Here is a 27,341-nt window from a genome sequence, read left to right on the forward strand (position 1 = left end):
AATAACAAAATAATTTGCTAATTAATAGTTAAAAGGCATTTGCTATTTTATAGACATTTTTTCTACTTTACAAAGCAATACTTATTATAGCTAAATCTAGTGTCTGAAATTATTTGCAACAAGAATTTCACTAATTAAAATTTCTTAATATTTCCCTTAGCAAATATTTGCGTATTTGTTAGAGTACCACATAAGTGTTATAATATCAAGTAATACAGAACAAGATATTATAAAACAAACACACAGCTGGGAAGCATTTTATTTTTTTTCTACTTCATGTAACATTGTTCAGGACCACAAAATTTTTAGAGGTCTTTTCCAGCAACTTTTATGATTTAGGGAGTACCACTTAATAATATTTAATGATGCTATAAATAATATAATTTTTCTACATATTGACAATTTTAATGAATGCCGCATCCATTTATATACCTCTTGCTCCTTTAGCCAGAAAGATTAAACAGAAACTTCAGATCAGATGTTGAGACATTCAAAAATAGTTTTAAAAGCACACCCAAGCAAATCAAATCTGTATCAGCAACTATTAAAATTAGTTTTAGTAGTTAATTATTAAGAATTCTTAACAAGGACATACTGAAGCATGTATGAGATTTAAAAAATTATATACAATTTTAAAACAAATTTAAATTTATAAATAAAAAGATTAATGGCCAAATTAAAGAAAGTTCAAACATTAGATTTAAAATATCTTAATTTTTAGGCTAGTCAGAAATATATTTTGTGAATAAGAATTATTTCATAAATATATATGTATAAATATAAATATATATCTACAGGATCTGCAATGCAGGAGAAAACCCATTAAAGAAAAAAATTGCACTTTTAGATTATCAGGATGTTTTGTCATATTTACTCTTCAAGTGAAATATATTACCACACCAGGTGCTTTTGGCACACGTCTTTAGGTGAATATTGACACAATCTTAAAAACACAATGTTTTTATATTTTATTCACTGGAATATGAAGAATCAAACAGAATTTTGAATTCTGACCAAAAAAAAAAAAAAATCCAGGTAACTGCAATTACTTAATTACATACAAAAAATATTGTTTTAAAAAGACCTTAAACCAGTTTTACATCTGGAACATGTAAATTTTACCAGCAACAGTTTTTGTTCAGTCCCCTCAGCTAGAATTCCCAGCCTACACACAAATTTAACATTGTCTTTTTCTACTCTTCGATCACTTAGATCAAACTCCAGTATATAAGGACAAAAAATAAATGTATAATAAAAAGATTGGATAAATCAGGAGAGGCTTTTTGGTCTTGAATTCTTCACCCACTAACAATGAAGCAGCACTGTACGCAGCCCAAAATACACCAAACAGCTTTAAAAAACAAACAAGAGACAAAAGGTAGCACATTAGCAAATCAATTAACATTTTGGGTACCACAAAGTAAAAAGAAGGTTCACAGTATTATTTTTAATATAATCCTGATTCCAATTGTGGTAAACAGTAAAACTGACTGAGAATGACTTTTGCAAATAGGGTCTTTTGTTATCAAACTTGTCTAATTGTAAGAATCACATGTAAAAAGAGACTCATGGGATTCACCTTAATTTAAAATCTCTAAGAGATGAGTCTAGTTATCAGACTTTTTAACAAGTATTCCTAGTGATTTCAGATTAGGCAACTTTTGGTAAAACTATTACTGGGTCAAATTTCTGAAAGAAATATGATTGCTGAAAGATAACTAATGGACTTGTTACAATGCAGAATTTTTTCCTTCAAAGAAGGAGATATACAGATTAAATAAAATGTGCCACACAATGTTTAGAAAATATCACAGCATTTTCTCAGGCACAGGTAGAAATATAGGTTTAAATAAAAAGAAAGAAAAAAGTGAATTTTGGTCAAGAGTTTAATCAAAAAAATATACTATGGCTTTCTGATTATACACATACCTAACTGTAAATTATTTTCATTGCAAATTTAGGTAGGATTTATTGATGTAATTACTGAAGGAATTTTACAGAAGATAAAAGAAAAAATTTCAACGGTAGAAATCAAGGAAACTGACAAAAACAGGCTTGGCATGGGGAAGCTGTACTATGGCACTCTAGGATTTTAGTAGTAACCCTGTCCACTACCCATTATGTACTCATAACATTTCACCTCCCTTATTTGTGACACTGAAAAATGTTTCCAGACATTACCAAACATCCTCAGGAGACAAAAGCATCCTGAGACCCACTAGTAGAGAGGTAAAAAAACAAATACTAGCAGACTGAAAATGTTTTTGAGATGGTCCCACTCTCTATGGGGCTTTTACACTAAAAAACAAAAACCTACAAACTATTTTAAATCTACAGAAAATAAAGGGAAATATATGAAATAAAAAATACTCAAATTGCATTTGTATGTCATGATTAAATTTTCTGTTGCAAACAAATGGTTGAAGGATTGAGTTATAGACTTAATGTTAATAAACAATTAGTGCCTGTAGATTAAAGTCTATTCTAATGCTGTAGTTAAACAATAACAGCTTTTTGACATTTCTTGATAAATCTTGAATTGAAATATGAAACACATACAATAGCTCACTCTACAGAGAAGATTAAGTGAATAGGAGAAAAATTTTGGCAAAGAAAAATCTGAAGTTTTAAAATAACTTTTTTCCTAAATTTTAAATGATAATTTTCCATTTCATAATAATACACTAATATTCTGCATAAAGAATATAAAGAAAATCATGAGAGGACACAGTTTTAGCCATTCTGGGACTAGTTTCAGAAGTATACAAACAGGTTTTACCCTAAGTAAAAGAATACACATGCAGTAAGTGATCCTAAATAATTCCGTAAAGTGGTATTTTCATTAAAGCTAGGTTTTTAAATGCCACCATGAGATTAGCTCCTACACTGCAGGACTTTAAAAGTAAATGCTAATAATGCCAAGGTTTTAGGAAAAGATTTTTTTTACAATATTTGTAATACAATTATCACCCGAATGCCTACTCTATGCAAAGCACTGTCCTAGGCAATTTACACTTGATCTTAGCCAAAAGGTAGAGAAGCGATATCCTAGGCATTTTATATATATAAAGTGCCTTCCCCTCCAAATGTTTAAAATTTACTATGACAGATTTTGATGGGATAGTGGGCTTCAATGTTTACTAATAACATGGTTGAACATTATTGAAATTGTTTGCCAAAATATCATCTATCGCCAAAAGTTTTTTTTTTCTTTTTAAGATTTATTTATTTATGCATACAAGAGCTGGGGTACAGGCCAGAAATGCGGGGAGGAGGGTGGTGGTGAGAGGATCACCAGAGACAGAGTGAGGAACAGAACTGGCAGACTGACTGAAACACATTGCTGAGGGGAGTAGCAGGCAAGACAGCAGAGTTCTGCTTCGCCATGTGGGTTGCTCCCTGGCCAGCCGGGGGTCAAACTCTAGCTGCAGAGGCTGCGGGACTGCCTCATAGTATGGTGCTTACCCCCCTGTGCCACCAGGGAGGCCCGATTGCCAAAAGTTTTAATTACATAAAATAATCATCCATTAGCTAGCTTCTATGTCACAAATCCCTTCAAAGAATACATGATTCTTAGTATTATATATACTTAATCTGCGTAAGAAATCCTAAAAATTAAGGTTCCCCTTCTGCAGAGGAGAAAACTGGGTGTAAGAAAAGTTATCTTCTCACAGCAGACATTAAGTGGCCAAACCAGGATTTGAATTCAAAACTGACTGGTTTTGAGATTCATACTCTTTTTAGCTGGCAGTTACCCAATTCTTTTTTTTTTTTTAAACCCTCGCCGCCTGGCGGCCAGGGATCAAACCGGCGCTGCAGAGGCTGCAGGCAGCTTTGCAACCCAGCGCTCAACTGTTGCACCACCGGGGAGGCCCCTGGTAGTTACCCAATTCTAAAAGAAATCATTTATCCTGAAATTAGTAATGAACTTTAAATAAATCCATCTCTCATAAAAATTAAGGGACTCTTGCTACTTAACTTTAAGTGTGAAGGCCCGATAATGGCAATTTTGAAAGTGTTGGTATTAAAAAGGTTTTAAAAGTTCAATTTTCCATAAAGAAAAAAAAAATTCCACTGTGCAGTATATAACACATGTGCTTAAGCAGTCATTTATTTCCTAAAGTTGTTCAAAATTAAAAAATGCCAAAATTTAAGTTATATTACTGTTTATTAAAACCTAATACTATCAGGGCCTCCCTGGTGGCGCAGGGGGTTGAGCACTGCGCTGTGAAGCTGTCCGCAGCCTCTGCAGCACCGGTTTGATCCCAGTTCAATTCCTGCTGGCCTTGGAGCAACCCACATGGAGAGCAGACCTCTCCTATCTCGCCCGCTGCTCCCCTCAGCAGTGTATTTCAGTCAGTCTGCCTGTTCTGTTCCCCCTCTGTCTCTGGTGAATCCTCTCACCCTCCTGCGCATCTGGCCTGTACCCTGGTTCTTGTATAAATAAAATAAAATCTTAAAAAAAACAAACAACTTAATACTATCAGTAAATATTTAAAATGAGTATGTTAATGTAAATTAACATAACAAAGTTTTGATCTCTGCAACAGAGAAAAGCCTATTTATCAGAACCAAGTCTATCATATTTGATAAGGAAGTTACTATTCAAATAGTGACAATTATTAAATAAATATCCAGTGGAACTTTAAATAACTAACTCCCACAAAATCTAAGTTAGATGAACTTGTATTATAAACAAAGAAGAAAAATTCAACATTGAAAGCATTTTCTGAGTTTAACATCCTTAGGCCTGATTTGCTTTGTTCTTTATTACCCACTAGACATACATTATAATTTGTCACAATTAAAAGGGGAAAATAAAAGAAATATAACTGGAAAAATCAGTGAATAAGGTAACTAATACAAAAAATTATGAATCGTTTAATAAACTTCTATAGATTACAATATTCTTAGTCAAAGAACTTATAAATTTGCTATTGGAAAACAATAAACTATGTTTTATAATACACTTTTATAATACTTACTTTTATAAGTGTAGATACCACTTCAAATGATCCAACCACCAAAAGTATAGGTGCTATTACAATGAGAGGAAGTAACGAGTATCCTATAACGCCCAGAACTTGGCCATATGCAACCTGTGAATTTTTAAAGTTTTAAATAAAAATCATAAAATCAGACACTAATTTTAATCACTATTGATTAAATCACTATTGATCATATATTCTTTGTTGTACTTACATAAATATGCAAACTAAGAAGAATGAATAAAGTTCACATACATGGTATTTCAAATGATCATTTAGCCTATTCTCCTTACAACCAATTTTGAGTTTCAATTACTGTCAATTTTCTTATAACACCTAAGTTGTATTCCCAGTCCTCCTCTCTCGAGGGTCAGATTTATATATCCAATTACCTTTAGTATATCTCTACAGTATGTTGTCACTACTTCCTTAAATTGCAGGAGGATTGCTTTAGACCCCAACCATTTACTTAGATGGAAAGTCTAAGGTCTAGAGAAACTAGATGGTACAACTGGCAAATAGAAGGGAAGGTAAAGCAGGTAGGAGAGACTGAAGAGAGAAATATTTTTCAGTGGCTATTGTCTGTGAAGCTTTGTGACAGGCCTTTTATGTTGTAAAGACAAACAATAACCCTATGAAGTACAGGCATATCTCAGAGATATTGATAGTTTGGTTTCACACCCTGCAATAAATTGAACGTTGCAATAAAGCAAGCCACAAGAATTTGTGGTTTCCCAGTGCATATGAAAGTTATGTTTACACTAAACTGTAGTTGATTAAAGTGTACAACAGTATTATATCTAAAAAGACATTGTATGTATCTTAACTAAATAAAATTTACTGTTGAAAAAAAATGTTAAATATCATCTGAGCCTTCATAAAATCATAATCTTTTTGCTGGTGGAAAAAGAACGAAATGCTTATCTGCAAAGCTTAATAAAGCAAAACACAAAAAAACAAGGTATTACGCCTGTAGCTATTATTGCTCCCAACATGAAGAAACTGATTCTTAGATAAAAGTGCTTTGCTCAGGAGAGCAAAGCAGTTGATGACACTGTTCAAATTAAGATCTTGTCTCTCAACTCTTATATCTCTTAAATTGCCAAAATTAGTTAACATTATCTATTTTCACAAAAATATTACACAACGTTGTGTCTAGAATGTAAGAAATAATATATGTGAGTGGCCTCCTTGGTGGTTAAGTGTCCGCACTATCAAGCCATCACCAGCCACCTACTGCGGCCGGAGTTCAATGTGACATGAGTTCGATCCCCAGCCAGGGAGGTAACCCACATGGCACAGATGACCTCTCCTGTTGCACCCGCTGCTCCCCTCAGCAGTATATTTCAGTCAATCTGCCTGTTCTGCTCCCCACTCTGTCTCTGATGAATCCTCTCACCCTGCACCTCTGGCCTACACCCCAGTATTTGTATGCATAAATTAAAAAAAAATAATGTGAATAAATGTAATTTTAAGTCTTTATTAGAATTATGTTAAATAGCCATATGCAGAGTAAAAAGTTTCACAGATAAATGTTATTCTAAATTTACTTATGAGTTCTAGGTTAATATATATATATATATAATAGCACATATACCAGTATCATTCCCTCCCAAAACTCCATTTAAAGGGAAAAAAAGAAATTCCTTTTGATGAAGCATTAACCAGAAATAGAAAATGGGACAACAGCAACATAATTTTGGAAGCTAGAAAGCAGATTAACAAGAACTAAGTAATAGACTTGGCAGATCTCTTCACCAGGTGTGAGAAAAGGATTCACAGTTTCTGTGTTTAGCATTCAATGTTCATAGAGCCAGTACAAAGTCAACACCCACATCAAAATTCTACTTAGTGTCCTCTCTGTTTTACTCTCTCCACAGAATAACTGCTAGAATTTCTAGGTTTATAGTTATTCATAAAAAATCTTATTTAATGGAGCAGTGTTTCTCAAGGCATAGCAAATGATTCCCTGAAGTCTCAGAGACTCTTTCAGAAGATTAAGGATAAATACTATTATTTTTATAATAGTATTAAATATTATTTGCATTTTTCCAGTAGGATGATAGTGGTACTAATAAGGCAAAAGCAATGGTGGGTAAAATATGCTACTTTGGCAGGAAACGAGGTAGCACAAACTATATTAGTACACTCTGTTTTCTATTACACACTTACAGAAAAAGAAGGAAAAAAGCCAGTTTGACCAGCATAATGAAATAGATAACATAATTCTTTTATTAAACCTCAACTTCTGAGTTTGCTCTTTTAATATTATGTATAACAAAATGAGAAGTACACAGAAAGCACTTCTGCTGTATCCTGATTCAATGGTCATCCTAAGGAAGACCATTTGTGCATTTGAGTGAAGACATGAATTAGATGCTTTTTCCATAACACCATTTTTACTTGAAAGAACAACTCAAAGAGAAACTATGGTTATTTAGAATTGGGTATTGAAAGACATGTCCTAGAAAAGGAATGGAATGAGTGTATAGTTTCAAGAAAAACAACTGACAGCATTTGTTGCAAATGATAAAATTCTATCTTTCAAGCAAAATCAGAATTTTGGAAAACTTTTATCTATCAGTGTAAACCGATAGATTTTTCTGATGAGATGAGTGGTGATATTAATGAATGTGACCTTCTGATATTGTCAACATTTGGAAGGTGTGCAAAACTCAGTGAACCAATGTTTTCCAAGTCACCACACATGGTTAACAAGATTAAGCCAATGAGGGCCTTCCTGGTGGCCGAGGGGTTAAGTTTCACTGCTACCACCTTGAAGGCCTGTGTTCAATACCCAGCCAGGGAGATAACCCACATGGCGCAGCAGACCTCTCCTGTCTCATCTGCAGCTCCCCTTAGCAGTGGATTTTAGTAGATCTGCCTGTTCTTCTCCCTACTCTGTCTCTGGTGAATCCTCTTATCCCCCGCACCTCTGGCCTACACCCCAGTTCCTCTATACAAAAATAAATTAAAAAATCTTTTAAATATAAAAAATTCAGCCAATGAGAATTTTAATGGATCAGGGTGTGAAAAGTTCATTGATATGGCCTGAGATTCCTCACTGCAACAAACTTTTAAGAGACTATAACTTGGTGAGTGTGGGAAGAATATCCACAATCATCCAAAAAGGTTATTAAATACTGTTCCTTTTCAGTAACATATTTGTGCAAGGTCTTATTATTTTCATATACTACAACCAAAACAATATATCATAATAGACCAAATGCAGAAAGCAGACATTAGAGTTCAGCTTCCACTAAGTCAAACATTAAAACTACTTGCAAAAATGTAAAGTAAGGGCCTCCCCGGTGGTGCAGCAGTTGAGCGCTGGGCTGCAAAGCTGCCTGCAGCTTCTGCAGCGCTGGTTCGATCCCCCGTCGGCCAGGGAGGGTCCCACTTGGCACCCAGACCTCTCCTGCCGCGCCCACTGCTCCCCTCAGCAGTATATTTTGTCAGTCTTTCTGTTCTGTTCCCTGCTCTGGCTCTGGTGAATTCTCTCACCCTTCTGCGCTTCTGACTGTACCCAGTGCTTGTATATATAAATAAATAAAATCTTCAAATAAAAAAATGTAAAGTAATACTCTATTCATGAGCAAGAAGATGTGGTGTATATACACACACATACATACAATGGAGTGCGACTCAACAATCAAAAAAGATAAACTCATGCCATTTGTGGCAAAATGGATGGAGGTGGGAGAGATTAGCTAAGTAAAGTGAGAGGGAAAAAGAAAAATATCGGATGGTCTCACTTATGGGGGGAATATAGGGAAACCAAATAAAGGATCAGGAAAGACAAAACTCGCAGGCAAACCATAGATCTGAGGAATAAGGCAGGGAAGGAGCAGGGAGAAGGGTCAAAACAGGCTAGGGAAGAGCACAATGGAATATGGTGGTGGGAGAACTATGTAGACTACACATGAGGGAAAAAAATCAAATATTGTATAAAAATGAACAATGATGTAAAAAAAAAATCCTAAAAACAAACAAGTAAATAAGAGAATACCCAAGTTATGGGGAAAAAAAATACCATTTTATTTACTTTTTTGTTTTGAAAAATACTGCTATTATTCTTTAAAAAGCATTATTTATGTTAAAATGTATTTGGTTTCTTTTAGGTTTTAAAAGAATAACTATATACCTAACATTTTATTTATTTATTTATTGATTTATTTATTTACTTACACAAGAACCAGGGTACAGGACAGATGCGTGGGAGGGTGAGAGGATTCACCAGAGACAGAGCAGGGAACATAACAGGCAGACTGACGAAATACACTGCTGAGTGGAGCAGCGGACGCGACAGGAGAGGTCTGCTCACCATGTGGGACCCTTGCTGGCCGCCAGGGATCAAACCGGTGCTGCAGAGGCTGCGGACAGCTTCAAAACTCTGCGCTCAACTGCCTGCGCCACCAGGGGAGGCCCCTAACATTTTATTTTTAACTTTTAAAATGGTAAACACTGATAAATATAACCTTTAGAGAGAAATCTCTCTGGGGACCTGAGACCCAAAAGTTTGAGAAGTGCTGTAATGAAATAAACTGTCTGCTTTCCTAAAAAGCTCTGAATTACTGGTGAGTGGAGTGGGATCTTTGCATTACTTGTAACATTTATTGGGTACACATAATACTAGTATGTTGATCATCTTAAAGAAAGCAGCATTTTTTTAAAAAAATAGTAATAATGAAATATAGCTACTGATGGTGTCTGCGGCATCAAAAATAAAGCTTACAACAGAAAACGAAGTCTATTTTCAAAATTAACTACTTACTTCTCCGCCAAGAACTCTGGCCAGTAAGAAAATTGTTAGTGAACCAAATATCCAAATGGTTATAATCCATGAGACGACCTTAAGGAGATAGAATGCATTCAATTATTATCTTTGTGCCAAGTTAGTTGATAATTTCCTACAGAATGCAATTCTCTGCCTCATAAGATAGTTTGGTCTATATAGTTTCAGGTCAGCAAGAGTTTTGAGGGGTTCTCAGGTTTCCTTTCAAACCCTAAAAATAACACAAAATGTAATGCTGTTCTATATCCAAATTAAAAATGTAACAATGATCAATTGCCTAAAGGAATCTCAATACTTCAAGATCTTTGACAAAAAAGATTACTATAAAAGAGAACAAAGTGTTTACTTCCAATGCCCTTGCTAATAGCATCATACAAGCAAATCCATCCCTAAACAAGTTATCAATTTCTCAGGGGTTTTTTAATATTTACATTAATAATACCTTTATCTAAGTAATGGAATATGGGAGAATATGCATTCTAGACAATTTTAACTCCTGAGACTTAGTGCAACAATGCCACATTGATATATATCTCTAAGTTCTGTCTGCTCAGAGGGTCTAGAAAGAATGATACTCCAGTAGCAATATAGCACATTTAATTGTCCAGGACCCGGTTTCCAAATATTCCCCAATAAAAGAAACCAGCACTCATTAGAGAAATTTCAGGACTGGAGTAGGGAAACTAAAAGATGAACCTGGAACAACACTTTGTGGAGTCAGTGTGGCTGAAAGTTAAGGAATGTTTTCAGCTTCCAGAAGTGAGAAAAGGTAAACACGAAATTTTGCCCAATCCTGTTGACATTTTGATCTTAGCCCTTATGACTCATTTTGAATTTCTGACTTCCAGAACTGTAAAAGAATAACTATGCATTGTTTTTAAGCCACTAGTGGAAATTTATTACAGCAACAACAGGAAACTAACTCATTTCTAAATCACTCTGGTATGAAGAACTTTTTTTTTTACTTCTTTTAAGCCCTAAACTAAGGATGAGGGAGTTATGTATGTATGTTGTATTTTAATGATAAAAGACAAAATATACAAAAACAAACATTGATGGAATCTTTGTCATCATTTGGAAAGTAATAGTTCATGCCACCCCTAGATATTTAATTAAGGACAGCTCTAGGGATCAACAAGTGAGAATAAGTAAAAGTAAAGCATTTCTCAAACATAATATAGTAATAAACAGCTAATATTTTGTTATCTTTAATTTCAAGACCCTTAAAATATTCAGAATTGGTATGTACTTACCCTAAATTGTCCATATAACGAAATCATGGAAAAGAAAAGAACAACAGCCAGAGGACCCCAAAAGTCAGGATTGTCTCTCACCACTTGTCTATTAAAACCAAGTGATGGCATTGGCATCAAAACACATCGAATTTTGTAGTAAATATCCTTTAGATCGATATCCAATTCCTCCCTAAAATTTTAAAATAAAAATTCTTAAAAAGTAGACACTTCTGAATATTGATGACAGTTGAAACAGAATTTAAGTTTAAATATGACAACATAGTCCCCACAGGTCAACAAAACATTTACATTTGCTGGACTGTATCTCACTGATTCAATGGTGTTCATTTCCAACATCTCTAAAGTTGGGATGCATAACACAATTACTGTTGTTTAACAATTGTTGTCAGCCTGGTGTTAAAACCAAGTGCTTTTGGGCCTCCCTGGTAGCGCAGGGGTTAAAGTCTCAGCACTACCTATCAAGTGATCTCCAGCCACAGTGGCATGAGTTTGATCGCTGGCCAGGGAGCTAACCCACATGGGCAGCAGATCTCTCCTGTCTTGCCTGCTGTTCCCCTCAGCAGTGTATTTCAATCAGTCTACCTGTTCTGCTCCCCACTCTGTGGTGAATCCTCTCACCACCCTCCCCCAAAACCTCTGGCCTACACCCCAGTTCTTGTATGCATAAATAAATAAAAATAAATCTTTAACAACACACACACACAAAAAAACCCTACTGCTTTTAAGAATTGCGTTTCCTTTTCCCTGAAAGTATTACTGATTTGGGACAACTTTAAATAAATTTCTCTTCTCATGTAACCCCATATGTGAAACTATGGGGTTTACAAATTATCTTTAGGAAATTTTTCTTCCAGTACCATCCAGTGTCAAATTGTGACAAGCAAACTTCCTTGTTGTCTGTTTTTGCATGGTAGGTTATTTTTCATTTATCTTTATACTAAGGAGGTATTTTGCTATCCTACTTTATGCTACCTGAGGTACTTTTTCTTTTTTATTCATAAATGCAAAATAATTATTCAATAATCAAATGTCTTAGTCTTGATGAAATATAGCACATTAACATTAGGAAACAGGGTTGTTTTAGCTCTTGGTCTACCAATAATTACTACAGAGAATTACTTGGTAATGCCTTGACTTTATATAAAGATAGAGGTTCTTCTTTCCAGAATTGTTAAATTCTTTGTCTTTTTTCCTCAAATAATACCTAGTCACTTAAAAATTTCAAGTTCTTTGATGAATGTGAAAGCGCCTCCCTGTATACAGCTAAAGCAAATTTTTTTTTTTAAGTATTTAGTTATGCTTATAAGAACTGGGGTGTAGACCAGAGGTGTGGGGGTGAGAGGATTCACCAGGGCCAGAGCGGGGAACAGAACAGGCAGACTGACTGAAATACACTGCTGAGGGGAGCAGCGGGCGATTCAGGAGAGGTCTGCTGAGCCATGTGGGTATTTCCCTGGCTGGCAGGGAATCGAACACAGGCTGCAGAGGCTGCGCACAGCTTCTTAGTGCTACGCATAACCCTCTGTGCCACGAGGGAGGCCCCAACCTTTTTATACTGAATTTCTATAGCAACAAGCTTTTTTTTTTTTTTTTTTTTTACCTTGATGGCATGTTTCCCTAGTTATAGACCAAGATCAGCCTTAAGAGTTTGGGCATATCTTTGTGTATAACTACGATATAGGATTACTGAATCTTTACATTTTTTACCATTCAACAGATTTAAAAAATTCTCTCATTTCAGTTTCTTCTAATTACTTTTAAAATTGAAAATAGTGAAACTGGGGCCTCCGTGATGGCCTAGGGGTTAAGTCTTAGCACTATCACTGCTATGACCTGAGTTTGATCCGTAGCCAGGTAGTAACACATGTATGGCACAGCAGACCTCTCCTGTCTTGCCCATCACTCCCCTTAGCTGTGTATTTCAGCAAATCCGCCTGTTCTGCTTCCCACTCTGTCTCTGGTGAGTCTTCTCACCAACCCCCTCATCTCTGGACTACATCCCAGTTCTACGTAAAAAGAAAAAAAAAGTGAAAATGTTTGAATAAAAGGTTAAGATTTTCCATACAGGAATATAATCCCACATACTAGTTCTAAAAACTGCAAAAACACATATTATTATTTTTACATACAAGAGTGGCTTGTTATCTTCAGGATCATCATCTTCAACTTCCAAAAGCCAGCCATATCCTCTCTGTCTAAGAAATGTAGTAGCTGTAGATTCTTTGATAAAATCTCCACCAAGGTTTAATTTGACATCTGGGGATGCTATTGAGCCACTCAAATCTTAAGAGAAAAGATGAGAAAAACTGTAAATCAAGGTAAAATGTATGACTCTTAACCAACATGAGCAAATATTCAACTAAGAAAATAATCACAATAAAATTAAAGATTAGAGGTGAAGATACATGAAGTCTTCATAGCTAATTAGCTAGACTGATACCAGAATCTAGACTTGTAAAAATAACTTTAAAATTTACATGGGGAGGGCCTCCCCGGTAGCAAAGCGGTTGAGCGCTGGGTTGCAAGGCTGCCCGCAGCCTCTGCAGCACTGGTTCGATTTCCGGCTGCTCCCCGGCCACCGTAGGAGGGTCCCACTTGACGCACAGACCTCTCCTGCCACCCGCTGCACCCCTCAGCAGTGTACTTCGGTCCTTCTGCCTGCTCTGGTCCCCGCTCTGGCTCTGGTGAATTCTCTCACCCTCCCGCGCTTCTGACTGTACCCAGTGCTTGTATAAATGGATAAATAAATCTTTAAAAAAAAAATTTACATGGGGAAATACACAAACTATATTAATGATATCATTTTGGATTACCTTCCTTATGTACATTATGTGCTTCAGAAAAAAAAGTGCATAAAATTTTTAAAAGGAATTACATTTATATACACAAACCATTAGAGACAATTTATTTGTTTAAGGTAAATAACATAATTTTTCTCTACATTCTTATGTATTTATTCATACATTGTTTCATTTAAATAAAAAATGTATACTAAGTATTTTATATATTTATATCTGGATAAATTTGACTAGCAAGAGTTCACAACTGTTTCAGCTAACTATTTATATAATTATATAAAGTTCAACTTTAGTTTGGCAGAAATAAAGTTGTGTTTTGTTTATTTTTAAGGTCAGCTCTAAAACAGGGTGAAGAGATTCAGCTATCCACATTACAAAATTCCATTTATAATCTGCACAGCATAATCTTAAAGGTTACAGATAATCACATTAAGTACAAATGCCCGGCCTCCCCGGTGGCGCAGCGGTTGAGCGCTGGGTTGCGAAGCTGCCCGCGGCCTCTGCGGCGCCGGTTCGATCCCCGGTTGCTCCCCTGCCACCGGCGGAGGGTCCCACATGGCGCGCAGACCTGTCCTGCCGCCCGCTGCTCCCCTTAGCAGTGTACTTCGGTCCTTCTGCCTGCTCTGCTCCCCGTTCTGGCTCTGGTGAATTCTCTCACCCTCCCGTGCTTCTGACTGTACCCAGTGCTTGTATAAATAAATAAATAAAATAAATCTTTAAAAAAAAAAGTACAAATGCCACATTTTCTGGTCCCAAAAAACTGGGAGGGCCTCCCCTGGTGGCGCAGCAGTTGAGCACTGGGCTGTGAGGCTGCCCACAGCCTCTGTAGCACCAGTATGATCCCCGGCCACCTGCGAGGGTCCCACATGGCATGACAGACCTCTCCTGCCGCCCGCTGCTCCCCTCAGCAGTGTATTTCGTCAGTCTGCCTGTTCTGTTCCCCGCTCTGGTTCTGGTGAATTCTCGCACCCTCCAGAGTTTCTGACTGTAGCCAGTGCTTGCATAAACAAATAAACAAATCTTTAAAAAAAAAAAAAATTGGGAATAGTAAAGGACCCACTTGAAGTCATATGAGAATGGAGAAGAAAAAATACTTTAGCAGGCAGACAATATGTACTAGTAAACAACCATCAATGCTGTTAACTAGAAATCACAAGACTGGAGCGGCGTTTTAGAAAATAATTTTGGCAAAAGCAAATCAGAACACTTACACAGATTCTCCTTCCCTGGTGACAATAAAAAGTGTTTACTTTGCACATAACTCTAAATTCTAGGATAGGTATTGGCTTCAACTTCAATCATTAAATGGCACAGTTATGAGTCACATTGTGGTCTGTTATGACAGTTCCTACAATTAATTATAATGAAGTTTGCATTATGAAGCTATGGTTTAGCTTATCAACTGATTAATACAGCAAGTCTTAATGTATTATGGTTTCTAGTTTCCTATTACAAGTTCTTTTCAGATTTAACACTATATGATTCTAAAAAGTTTTTATAAGGAAGTTTTTTTAGCTGCACAAGTACTTTTTAATACACTGTCCTCCCTAAAGTTTAAAAATTTAGTCCCTTAGATATTAACTGTCTGGAATCTGTGGTTATTCTTTAGAATTTACATTCTGCTTCTCTGTCTTAATCTAAGTTGAAAATGAAAGAACTGAAATTTACCTAACATTCCATTTCCAATAAGTACAAGAGAATTTAATAAAAGGAAGGTTTTTAAATCAGGACATCACTAGCACAGCAGTGACAATAAAAGTCTTGCAATTATGAGGCAGGAAAGAACCTTAACAACTGTTTCCTGGTCTCTAAAAATGGAACTGCACTTATAGTGCTTAATCTAAACTAAAAAAGAATATGTAAATTATAGGCTAAGGAATGTAGTGACAAAGAATTTTATCAGTTTGTCGTATGACATGTCGAAATCTCAATAAGGCATCTTTAGCTTACAATTTCATATTTTCCATTCCATGCAAAGTAGGAAAATATCATGGACATACATATACATGCAGGAATTCCAGCAGAGTAGTTTGCTGTTACTCCCCCAGTACACCCAAGACACAATTTGGTGTAAGAAAAAACAAAAGAAAAGTAAAAAAACAACAATAAAAAACTGATAGCCTAACAGGTTAGCAAGTTAACAAGGATAGTGTTAGAGAACAAAGAGAAAGATTCTAAATCACTCCAGGAGTACTAGATTACTTAAATAAAACCAGAGTGAGAGCTGGCCAGCCTGACTTTCAACTCTAGATAGGTATCCAGAATTATAAAACACTACTTTAAAATTAATTCTTACTATACTGTGCATAATATTCTTGGTATATCCTAAGTAAAAAACCATAAAATTGATAATACACGTGGATTTAAGAGAAAATGATCTTTTGCCAAAATCTTTTGCACTGCTGTTTGAGTTCAGAGTGAAAAAGAGTATTAGGAAGTTTCAAGTTTTGCTGAAAGCCACACGGAAAAATTGCAGAACAAAATTTAGTAAGAGTAATTTTCCTCCCCTTTCAACTCAAAGGTATGCCTGATTGAGGGATCCTTTCTCTGAACTTTCTCCTCAGTTTGAGAACTTCACTTTGACAAATGAGGAAGCACCCCACGAATGTAGTACAGTAGTATACTAAGGATGAGTTTACTGATCTGCCCCCATGCAAGTTCTAGATTTCTGTGAAAGAATAGTATCATGCAAGGAACAATAAACTTGCTATAACTGTGAAGAAGCCTTTACTTTTTTAACAAGTAACAAAATCAAGGACAAAAATCCTATCATTTCATTTGAAAATAAAATCCTTGTGCGCTTATACCTAACCAGAATTGAGTACTTGTGCACCAAAACAAAGAAAGCATGTTTTACACTAAAGAGATAAAAAACAAAGAAAGCATGTTTTACACTAAAGAGATAAATTCCACTGTCCCATTTTAGGTGTACTGACATCTTAATGCATCTATAGGCCAATGAAGAGATCAAGAAACCAATTCACTTGCATAATGATCTTATAACTTCTACATCTACATTTGCACTTGGTAAGAGCTTATTTCGTTTAAAAAAAACTTCTAAAATTGTGTCTTGGATTATATTTTTATTCATATTGTTTCGGTTTGTGGTTTTAGTAACCTTACTATTCAATACTGTTAGTAAATTTTCTTTTTTTTTTTTTTTTTTTTTTTTTAAAGAAATCTTTTTTTTTTTTTTTTAATAGAGGCATGTTTGTTTGTTTATTTATTTATTTGTTTGTTTTTGTTTATACATGCACTGGGTACAGTCAGAAGCGCGGGAGGGTGAGAGAATTCACCAGAGCCAGAGTGGGGAGCAGAGCAGGCAGGCAGAAGGACCGAAGTACACTGCTGAGGGGAGCAGCGGGCGGCAGGAGAGGTCTGCGCGCCATGTGGGACCCTCCTCTGGTGGCCGGGGAGCAGCCGGGGATCGAACTGGCGCCTCAGAGGCTGCGGGCAGCTTCGCAACCCAGCGCTCAACCGCTGCGCCACCGGGGAGGCCCTGTTAGTAAATTTTCATAGTAAACACAGTATCAATTAAATCCCCATAGCCCACTTTTAGAAAAATTAAATCCTGTTTCTGGGGCCTCCCGGTGGCGCAAGGGGTTAAGTCTTAGTACTATGAAGCCACTGAAACAGGGGTTTGATCCCAGGCTAGGGAGCTGACCCACATGGTGCAGCAGATCGTTCCTATTTCGCCAGTTGCTACCCTCAGCAGTGTATTTCAGTAGATCCATCTGTTCTGCTCCCCACTCTGTCTCTGGTGAATCCTCTCACTCCCTGAACTTCTGGCCTACACCCCAGCTCTTGTATGCATAAATAAATAAAATAAATCTTAAAAAAATCAAATCCTGTTTTGGTATAAATCAGCTATATAACAAAAACCTTTTGTTTGTAAGTCAATGTTACTGCAATAAAAATAAATACAAACAAATTGTGGTATATATACTCAACTGAATACTATTCAGCTATTATAAAAGATGAAAGAGTGCCTTTAGGGACAATATGGAAGGATCTAGAGGTAATTACAGCAAGTGAAGTAATTCAGAAATGAAAGAAAACTACTGGATGGTTTTATTCATTTGTGGAATACAAATAACCAAGGAAAACAAACTGGTAAACAGAATAAAAATAACTTAAGACTGTGAAGACTATGGTGGTTACCAGAGGGGAGGAGGAGAGAGGATAGGTAGTAGAGAGGGGGTAAAAAACAGTGTAGTAGCAATGGAGCTTTGGTGAAGGGCAAGTGAAGCATGTGTACATGTTAAGGTATTGTTAGAAGCTGTACTCCCAAATTATGTCATTTATAAATGAAAGGCAAATCAATAAAATTTGATTTACAAATTAAAAAATAAAATAAAACGTATAAAAAAACTTAGGTTCCCTTTCTTTAAAAAGGTAAAACTTGCTAGTTACCTTTTTCTCCCCAAGAAAAGTTACCATCTTTTGAATAGTGAATAAAAACTATTCATTAGCATATTGTATAGAAGATATTTATAGTATCTACAAAGATCTAAGTTTTTAAAACTCAAACAGGGGGCCCTCTCTGGTGGCCCAAAGGGTTAAGTCTCAGCACTATCAAGCTATCATCAGCCATTGTAGCACGAGTTCCATTCCCTGCCAGGGAGCTAACCCACATGGCACAGCAGACCTGCAGGAAATTTCTGAAAAGGAAAAACTAAAGACTCCTTTATTTATACCTCTAACTAGTATTAAAGGTGATATCCTTTCTGGAGAGGGGAAACTTCACACACAGAGTGGGCAAAAAAATGTTTGGTCACCTTAACAGAAAATTATCATTTACTCAAAAAAGCATTGACAATAATTACTGGATTATGACTACTTCAACTTACTGATCACAATAATGTAATAGGAACTGTGGGTTCTAACATTTATATAGTACAGTCTCAGTCTGTTGGGTCTACTATAAATTTCACAGATTGGGTGGCTTGTTAACAATATAAATTTCTTTCTCACAGTTTTAGAGACTAAAAGTTGCAGGTGAGGTGAGGGCTCTCTCCTAAATTGCAGGCTTGTAGATTTCTCCTTGTATCCCCACATGGCAGAGGAACATGGAGCATGGCTGGGGTCTTTTTTTATAAGAGCACTAATCTCATTCACAGTACTCTATCTTGATGGCCTAAGTACCTCCCCAAAGCTCTACCTCCTAATTACAGTCACATTGGGCATTAGGATTTCAATACATGACTTTTGAGAGTGACAAACCTTCAGAGAGTAACAAAGGTTAAGAAGATAGATTTACTGAGCCCAATCCTTATCTATAGACTTACATAATCAATTGCTAATTTAACACTTCCTTATAGCTATGTTAAAAGCACCTAAAACTCAGTTTTCAAAAACGGAATTCTGTTAAACTGTCCTACTCCAATTTCTTACTATTGTGAATGGTTCCATAGCCATCCAGCATTATAAACTAAAACCTTGATTATTCTTGACAGTTTCCTTCATTTGCATGTTCCTCACTTCTTCCAAACCCATCATTAAATTCTGTCCTGTTTACCTCTAAATGTTTTGAATCTGTCCCTTTTCTCCATTTCCACCATCAGCATAAAGCTATTGCAAATTATAATCTCCTGTTTGTGTGTCTATAATGATCTACTAACTGCTCTCTCCCCAGTTATTTTTGTATTCTTCCAATCCATTCTCTTAACAGTAATCTGAGGAACCTTTTTAAAATGCAAATCTTTCACTCTTCTGTTTAAAATCCTCCAGGAACCTCCTACTGCTTTTTCAGCTCAAATCCAACAATATCTATAAGCCATATCTACTGCTCCAGACCAATTTCTGCCTTGCTCCCCAACTGGATCCTAATGCTCTAGCTACACAAAATCTCTCAGTTCTTCAAATTAACTTGGATCCCTTCTAAGAAGGGATTTTTGTTTCCTCTAACTTCAGACAATTAAATGCCATACATTTCTTAGATATACTTAAGGAAACTTTTCTTGAAAGCCTAGACTACATTAGGTTTCTTTCAGAGTTCCCTGAACTTTTCCTTTATAGCCTTCATCACTACTTATAATAATATACTTGTGTGATTATTTGGTTAATGTGTGTGGAGACTATAGTGGCTGAGACTAAGTATTTTGTTGTAGTTTTGTTTTGAACACATATCCTCAGTACCTCGTCTATAGTAGGCAACCTACAAATGGGTTTTGGCTGAATTAATTAATGGAAGATTAAGTAGCAACACATAGCTTAAATCAAGACATGGTATTAAAAAGGCTTCCTCTGATCAAGCAAACAGACAAAAGTAAGATTTGTATTTTAGAAACATAATCTTAGCTGCACTATGGAAGACTGATTTAAGAAGGGAGAGACTAGAGCAGGGAGTATAGTTGGTGGTTACAGTAAAGAGGAGAGGTGAGAAATGGAAAGGACAAGGCAGTGCCAAAAGAAAAGGAAGAACAGATTAATTGCATATTCTATGGAATCTGGTGATGTTTGCTAACTTTGGAAAACCCTACAACCTCCATTTGGAGTTTCAGTACTAATGTTGGCATATTCAAGTTTCTGGCAATTTCGCATTAAGGAGACTGGCTTTCCTTAGCTTATCACATCATTTACCAAACTTATGTTATCATGGTACCTTTCCCCTTTGGGAAACACTGCTGAAGATACTTCTGTAGATGACAGAAAGCAGTGTAATTCCAGCATAGTAAAGACTGTTGGATGCTGAGGAAACATGAAGTAATAGAAATAGGCTAGCTATGAAAAATAAGAAAAAAGGTTATAAATTTAAAAAAAATTCATTTATTATTTATGCATACAAGAACTGGAGTACAGGTCAGAGGTATGGAGGGTGAGGGGATTCACCAGAGACACAGTGGGGAACAGAACAGGCAGACTGACCGAAATACACTGCTGAGGGGAGCAGCGGGCAAGTCAGGAGAGGTCTGCCATGCCATGTGAGCCACCTCCCTGGCTGGGGATCAAACTCATGCTGCAGTGGCTGCGAATAGCTTCATAGGGCAATGACTTAACCCCATGCACCACCAGGGAGACCCTGGGAAGAAATGGATTTAATTAAAAGTTCTGTCAATTAAAAGGTGACCTATGAGTGATGGTAGTGATGACAGAAACAGAAGAGAAATAGAAATTGCTAGAGAGAAACAGAGAGAGTGAAGGGGGTTCCAAAATAGGCAGGGAAGATTGGCTTACATCATCTTGCTTAGTTGTCTCTATTCATGCCTTTTCCAACTACTTACTACATTTCTGGTGAATTACTGCTAGCTTCCATTCTAACAGCACACTTTTACCTTAATCAAAAAGTATCCTGGGGCCTCCCTGGTGGCGCAGCGGTTGAGCGCTGGGTTGCGAAGCTGCCCGCAGCCTCTGCAATGCCGGTTCGATCCCCGGCTGCTCCCTGGCCACCAGAGGAGGGTCCCACATGGCGCGCAGACCTCTCCTGCCGCCCTCTGCTCCCCTCAGTAGTGTACTTCAGTCCTTCTGCCTGTTCTGCTCCCGGCTCTGGCTCTGGTGAATTCTCTCACCCTCCTGCGCTTCTGACTGTACCCAGTGCTTGTATAAATAAATAAATATATCTTTAAAAAAAAAAAGTATCCTGGGCCTCCACGGTGGCGCAGTGGTAGAGCGCTGGGCTGCAAAGCTGCCCGCGCCTCTGCGGCGCTCGCTGGTTCGATCCCCGGCTGCTCCCCGGCCACCAGAGGAGGGTCCCGCATGGCGCGCAGACCTCTCCTGCCACCCGCTGCTCCCCTCAGCAGTGTACTTCGGTCCTTCTGCCTGCTCTGCTCCCCACTCTGGCTCTGGTGAATTCTCTCACCCTCCCACGCTTCTGACTGTACCCAGTGCGTGTATAAACAAAACAAACAAACAAACAAATAAAAACATGCCTCTATTAAAAAAAAAAAATCTTAAAAAAAAAAAAGTATCCTGTAGTCATTCATTCAAACATTTATTGAGTTCCTGGTTTACAGCAGACTCCATGCTAGGCAGTGGTAATACTGATCAGCAGTAAAGAAGAGCTTCTAAATCCAAGGAGTTCATGGTCTAAATCAGCACTATTTCAGGTTCGTGAGGATTGAGCGCTGTAAGATACAGGGACTGCCTCTACTCCATTAACTACTGTATTACATAGTTATTATGTGAATGGTCTTCCTCCTTTACAATCCAAAGAACTTCTATTTTTCCTTCAAAATGTTTCATCTATTTCTAAAGACTTTCTTTGATTCCATTCTGCACAGTTAACATACTCCTTTGAACCCTACTTTTTGTAGGGTTTTATTTATATACACAGAAATTTTAAAATTCTCTTATCAGACCATTTCTTTTTTTGTATAGAAGAACTGGGGTATAGGCCAGAGGAGGGAGGGGGTAAGGGGAGAGTAAGAGGATTCACCAGAGACAGAATGGGGACAACAGGCAGATTTACTGAAATACACTGCTGAGGCAAACAGCAGGCGAGACAGGAGAGGTCGCTGTGCCATATGAGGGTTAGCATCCTGGCAGGGATCCACCCTCAGGCCTTCCTGGTGATAGTACTGAGACTTAACCCCTAGGCCACTGGGGAAGCCCTAGACCATTTCTTAGTGTCAGTACTTCCTCACATGCTGTTCCTTGCACATGGAGGCACTCCCTTCATCAGATATATACCAAACATTATGTGGCCTTCAAAGTTCAGCAGTGTATCACTAGTATTACATTGCTTCTGATCCTCCAGCTAGGAAAACTGTCCTCCTCTTCCCATCATTCATAACATTTTAAATGAGTGGTTCTCCAAGCTAAAATATGCATACAAAAGACCCCAGGATCTTGTTAAAATGCAAATTAAAATTAAGGCAGATTCTGGCATTATTAAGCACACTTGGTAATGCCATTACTGCTGGCCTATGGCCAAAAACCAGACAAATAATTAGTCAAAGGATTGCCTTAAAGATTTCCATACAGGAGTTTACATGTATAGAACAATATCATAATATTCTTACATTTAAACACAGCATTTCATTCATAACTGCTTTCTGTAGTTTTATACCAGAGACCTGAATATGCAGTCTGGATTTTAGTGTTAATTTATTGGCTTAATCACATTTAGCACTGTCTTTTGAAATCTGTACTTATGAAGCTTGCTCTCACAAACATTATCTTAAATAAGTTTCACAAAAGTTTTCTAAGTGTGCTTTTCATATTATAGGTGACAAAATGGAGATCTACAGAAGCTATGTGACTTGCCTAATATTGCATTAACTACTGTTAAGAATCAGGATTTTAACTTAAGACTTCTGCCTCTAAATCTGTTTTAAGTTACATCAGCTAAAACGTGCTTAATTTTGTCATCCCAACAATCAATGTCATATGAAATTTAAAAAAGATCAGAAATCATATAATCCTTCAACAAATATTTTGTGATGTATTCTGGGTTCTGTGGTAGGTACTGGGATACAGAAAAGATAAAGAAAGGTTCTGTTTCTGAGGAACAGTTAGCAAAGTTCATCAAAGGAGGAGTATTTGAGTTGTCTTAAGTTTCAACTTGGAGTAAACAGAAAATCATTTTAAGCATGAGGAACAAGATATACATAGATACAGAGACAAAAATACCAGGCACATTTTAGAAAAAAGAATATATGTGGGGCCTCCCTGGTGGCGCAGTGGTTGAGCACTGGGTTGCGAAGCTGCCCGCGGCCTCTGGGGCGCCAGTTCGATCCCCGGCTGCTCCCCGGCCACCAGAGGAGGGTCCCACATGGCACGCAGACCTCTCCTGCCGCCCGCTGCTCCCCTCAGCGGTTTACTTCGGTCCTTCTGCCTGCTCTGCTTCCCGCTCTGGCTCTGGTGAATTCTCTCACCCTCCCGCGCTTCTGACTGTACCCAGTGCATGTATAAACAAAACAAACAAACAAATAAATAAAACATGCCTCTATTAAAAAAAAATTAAAAAAAAAAAAGAATGTATGTGGACAATCAGTAAGAATATTACTGAGAGTGATTTGGACAGAATCTAAAAGAAAGGTACACACTGAAAATATTTATATGCTGAATACATGCAAGGTTAAAAAAATAGCATAAAAAAGGAGAATTTATATGACCTGCTTAGGAACATGAGAAAAAACTTGTAGATGCAGAGTCAAATGCTGAACTCTCATGTTGGAGACACTGAAAAGTAAGTGTGAGGACAATTCATACTGAAACCTAAGCAGCAGCATCACTGCTAACATAGTCTGAGCATATGTTAACATATCTTAACTCTGTCAGATATAGTACTAAGTGCTTTTCATTTGCAAAATATCTGAATACTTAGTATTATTTGTTTTGTATATTAGGAAACAGAGGTTCAGAGAGTTTACTTGTCCAATATCACATAGATAGTAATTAGTAGAGCCAGGATGTAAACCTAAAACTCAGCACTATACTTCAGATAAAATCTTCAATTTATAAAAATATGAGGTTGTCATGTTTTAGCGTGAAATAATTTGTGGAGACAGAACACTAGGTTTTAATTCCAGATCCATCACATGGGAATTACAGAATTTCTCTAAACCTCAGTTTCATTATAAAACATAGAAGAAAAGCTCAGTAGAATTCTTTTTTTAAAAAAATTATTTATTTATGCATACAAGAACTGGGGTACAGGCCAGAGGTGCAGAGGAGGGGGTGAGAGGATTCGCCAGAGAGAGAGTAGGGAGCAGAACAGGCAGACTGACCGAAATACACTGCTGAGGGGAGCAGTGGGCGAGTCAGGAGAGGTCTGCTGTGCCATGTGGGTTAGCTCCTGGCTGGGGATCGAACTTGTGCTGCAGAGGCTGCAGATAGCTTGGCAGTGCTGTGTCTTAACCCCTTTTGTCACCAGGGAGGTCCCTCAGTAGAATTCTTATACAGATGAGTCATATGCTTAAAACATCATCATTACAGACTATACTTGTCTCTATATATCTAGATATCCCTGGACATACAGGAGTCTATATGGAGAAGTCTGAATAAACCTTTTGGATTTTACTTATTACAAATTTCTTGGTTATAATGTGAAGTAAATGTATGTTTTATTAATCTATCAGATATCTGAGGTGTATTTCAGAAAGCTAATTCCTGGACCAAGGGAGGTTATGAAAAGTATATAGACATACGTGGTCTGAACAAACATCAGGCTCTGATCCTCAATGATAAGACAATTTGTTTTAAAAAATAGAAAATAAGAATTGATATTCGTAAGCACAATGCTACCAAATGTCGATGAAGTAAACTGAAATCTTTTCAGCTGCTGTATTTCAGGTTGTTCAATTAAGTTTAAAAGAAAAGGATCAGCTATATTGCCTTTGATGGATAAAAATTTTGTTTTAGATTTTAAATTATGACCCAAAATACTATACTGTCTTTCAAACGATGCCACTCAAAAAGTGAAATGAGGGGGGGAAAAAAAAGAGAACAAACTGTATTTACTGATGCACCATGAAAGCAGATTTCTGAGGAAACTCCACGTTCTTCTCTAGATAAAAATTTTTACAGGGGAATACACACACATACACACACACATATAATATCAGGCTGTAAGTCTGACCACCGAAAAATGAAAATCTAAAAAAAATAAAATTTGAAAATGACTAGCTGAGTAAGATTCTGGTTACAAGGAGTCTGGTAAAGAGGAGGAAAACACACTTTCCTATGCTGTAGAAAAATCTGTCCAGCAATCTGCTTCCTCAAAGTAGTACAAGGAAATCTGCAGAAGCTATTGGGAGCACCTCGCTGTACTACAAGAAGTTTCAAATTTACCTGGATCCACTTCTCTGAACGTCCAGATAAATACTTTAAAATGGGAGGAAACCAGGGACGTAGGCAAGGTGTCAAATTCCTTTTTTTTAAAAAAAAAAAAAAAAAAAGAACAAGATAACGAAACCCACGAACTCCTCGGGAACTTTCCACTGGCAATGCCGAATCTAATCCCAGCACCAAGTTTATTTATTGTCCAACAACAGGTACGAAGCCCTCCCCTCGGGGTCTCCTTCTCGGACACCTTCCCCAGCCGCTGCAGCCACCCCTTTCTGAGCAGCAGCCAATCAGTTCAGACACAAAATTTCAGGGATCCGTGGGTCCCCAAGACCTAAGCGCCCACAAAAGCCCGTCACCACAGGTGCGGGGAAAGGCAGAAGCTGCCCGAGGAACTTGAGAAAGTTCTTCACGCCCATCCCTGGGCGCCCCGGACGCTCCCGCGAGGCCCAGCAGGCAGGCGCAGCGGGTTCGAGTCCCCACCCGGCCACCGCCGTCTCCGCCCCCGGGGGACCCCTCACCCCCACCCCCGCGACGGGCGCGGCGTCCCCCGGGGGGGCGGCCTCTCGGGTCCCGTCTTACCTTCCGCGTCCGCGGAGGAGACAAAGGTGAAGTCCCCGTTGGTGGGGGAATACGCCGGGGGCGGGCCCGGCGGCTGCATCGCGAGGGCGCTCCGGGCCGGCGGCTGGGGCGGGGGAGGGGGCTGCGGCCAGGCCAGGCCCCGAGGTGGCCGCGGCGCCGACCCGCTCGCGCGCCCTAAGGTGCGGCTGGCGACACCGGAGGGGCCGGCTAGGGGCGCGGCGGGAGGCCGGGGTCGCGCGCCGTCCGCAGTCCCGGAAGCGGCCCCACCAAACCCTCTCGGTGGCGGCCGCCCAAGCACCACGACGCCGGCGCCCTGACAGGACCATAACAGTGACAGCGCCGCTTGGATTGGCTCTTTGTAATGTGATCGCCCATTGGTTCGCCGGGGAGAGTTCTGATTGGCTCTCTCTGATGTTGATTCCGGAAGTTTACTCGGGGCCGGAAGTTTACTGCTAATTCGCGGGGCGCCCGGGCTGCCCCCATGGCTCTTGGCCTTTTTTGTTTGTAGGTCTGTTCTCTTGTAGCTTTTCTTTACCAGTTTCCTCTGTTTTTTTGGTTAACTGGTGGAGGTCAGCCCTAGTCTGGGATCTCAAGATTTTGTTGCTCTTGGTCATTTGCCCTTAGTCATGTGTAGGTTCTTGACTGAGTTATGGAGCCTCTCTGAGCCTCAGTTTTTTCCTTACCCTGAGGTAAAAGGGGCTGATTTGGATAAATTTGGATTTGATTAATAAGCACAAAAGCTGTAATCACCACTCAGAGACAGATTCTAGTGTAGCCACATTTCTTAATGAGAGAAGCAACAGACGCTGGGTAAAACTGATGGATACCAAGGAAATGCAAACTGTTAAGGGGAAGATTCCAGAGACAAAAGAGAGCAGGCTCTTGTTGTAAAAGCTCTTTGACTGGTGTGGGAGGTGGCAGTGGGAGAGGAGGGAGAGAGAGAGAATCACGCACACATCTTCGAACAAAGACTGTGAAGCAGGATATTGCTCAGACTGGATATTGGAAATCCTATCCTGCCTCTACCTAAAGTACTCTCTACCGACTTTGGTGCTGAGGACTCCTGTCTGCAAGTTGCCCTTAATAAACTTGAAGTGTAATTAATAGATATGCCTACTTTGTTCTTTTAACTCAAATTACCTTCTCAATTTAGGGGAATTTCTTTGTTCCCACAGCGGGACACTGTATACTGTAT

At 38.1% G+C, this 27,341-nt stretch overlaps 1 protein-coding gene across 1 annotated transcript; it reads right to left on the reverse strand.

Annotated features, from left to right (window-relative positions):
- Window positions 1-241: 241 nt before the first annotated feature.
- Window positions 242-26,469, reverse strand: YIPF4 (Yip1 domain family member 4). The gene is made up of 6 exons (XM_037528257.1): window positions 26,147-26,469; window positions 13,169-13,322; window positions 11,037-11,208; window positions 9,763-9,840; window positions 4,986-5,099; window positions 242-1,351 (listed from the first exon to the last, which is right to left on the reverse strand). Exons 1-6 carry the CDS (start codon window positions 26,223-26,225, stop codon window positions 1,214-1,216), a joined length of 735 nt encoding a protein of 244 aa, XP_037384154.1. The 5' UTR covers window positions 26,226-26,469; the 3' UTR covers window positions 242-1,213.
- Between the last annotated feature and the right edge of the window lie 872 nt (window positions 26,470-27,341).

This window comes from Talpa occidentalis, unplaced genomic scaffold (assembly GCF_014898055.3).
Source record: "Talpa occidentalis isolate TD23 unplaced genomic scaffold, MPIMG_talOcc4v2.1 talOcc4.5, whole genome shotgun sequence".
In the NCBI taxonomy this organism is placed as follows: Eukaryota; Metazoa; Chordata; class Mammalia; order Eulipotyphla; family Talpidae; genus Talpa; species Talpa occidentalis.

What these genes read in the sequence shown, in the direction of transcription:
- YIPF4 (XM_037528257.1), bottom strand. Translation starts at nt 26,225, where the DNA reads ATGCAGCCGCCGGGCCCGCCCCCGGCGTATTCCCCCACCAACGGGGAC. An exon ending in CGTTATATGGACAATTTAGG is followed by an intron (nt 9,841 to 11,036) that starts GTAAGTACATAC and finishes TATCTCCTTAAG; the next exon opens with GTCGTCTCATGGATTATAAC. An exon ending in CCAGAGTTCTTGGCGGAGAA is followed by an intron (nt 5,100 to 9,762) that starts GTAAGTAGTTAA and finishes AAAAATTCACAG; the next exon opens with GTTGCATATGGCCAAGTTCT.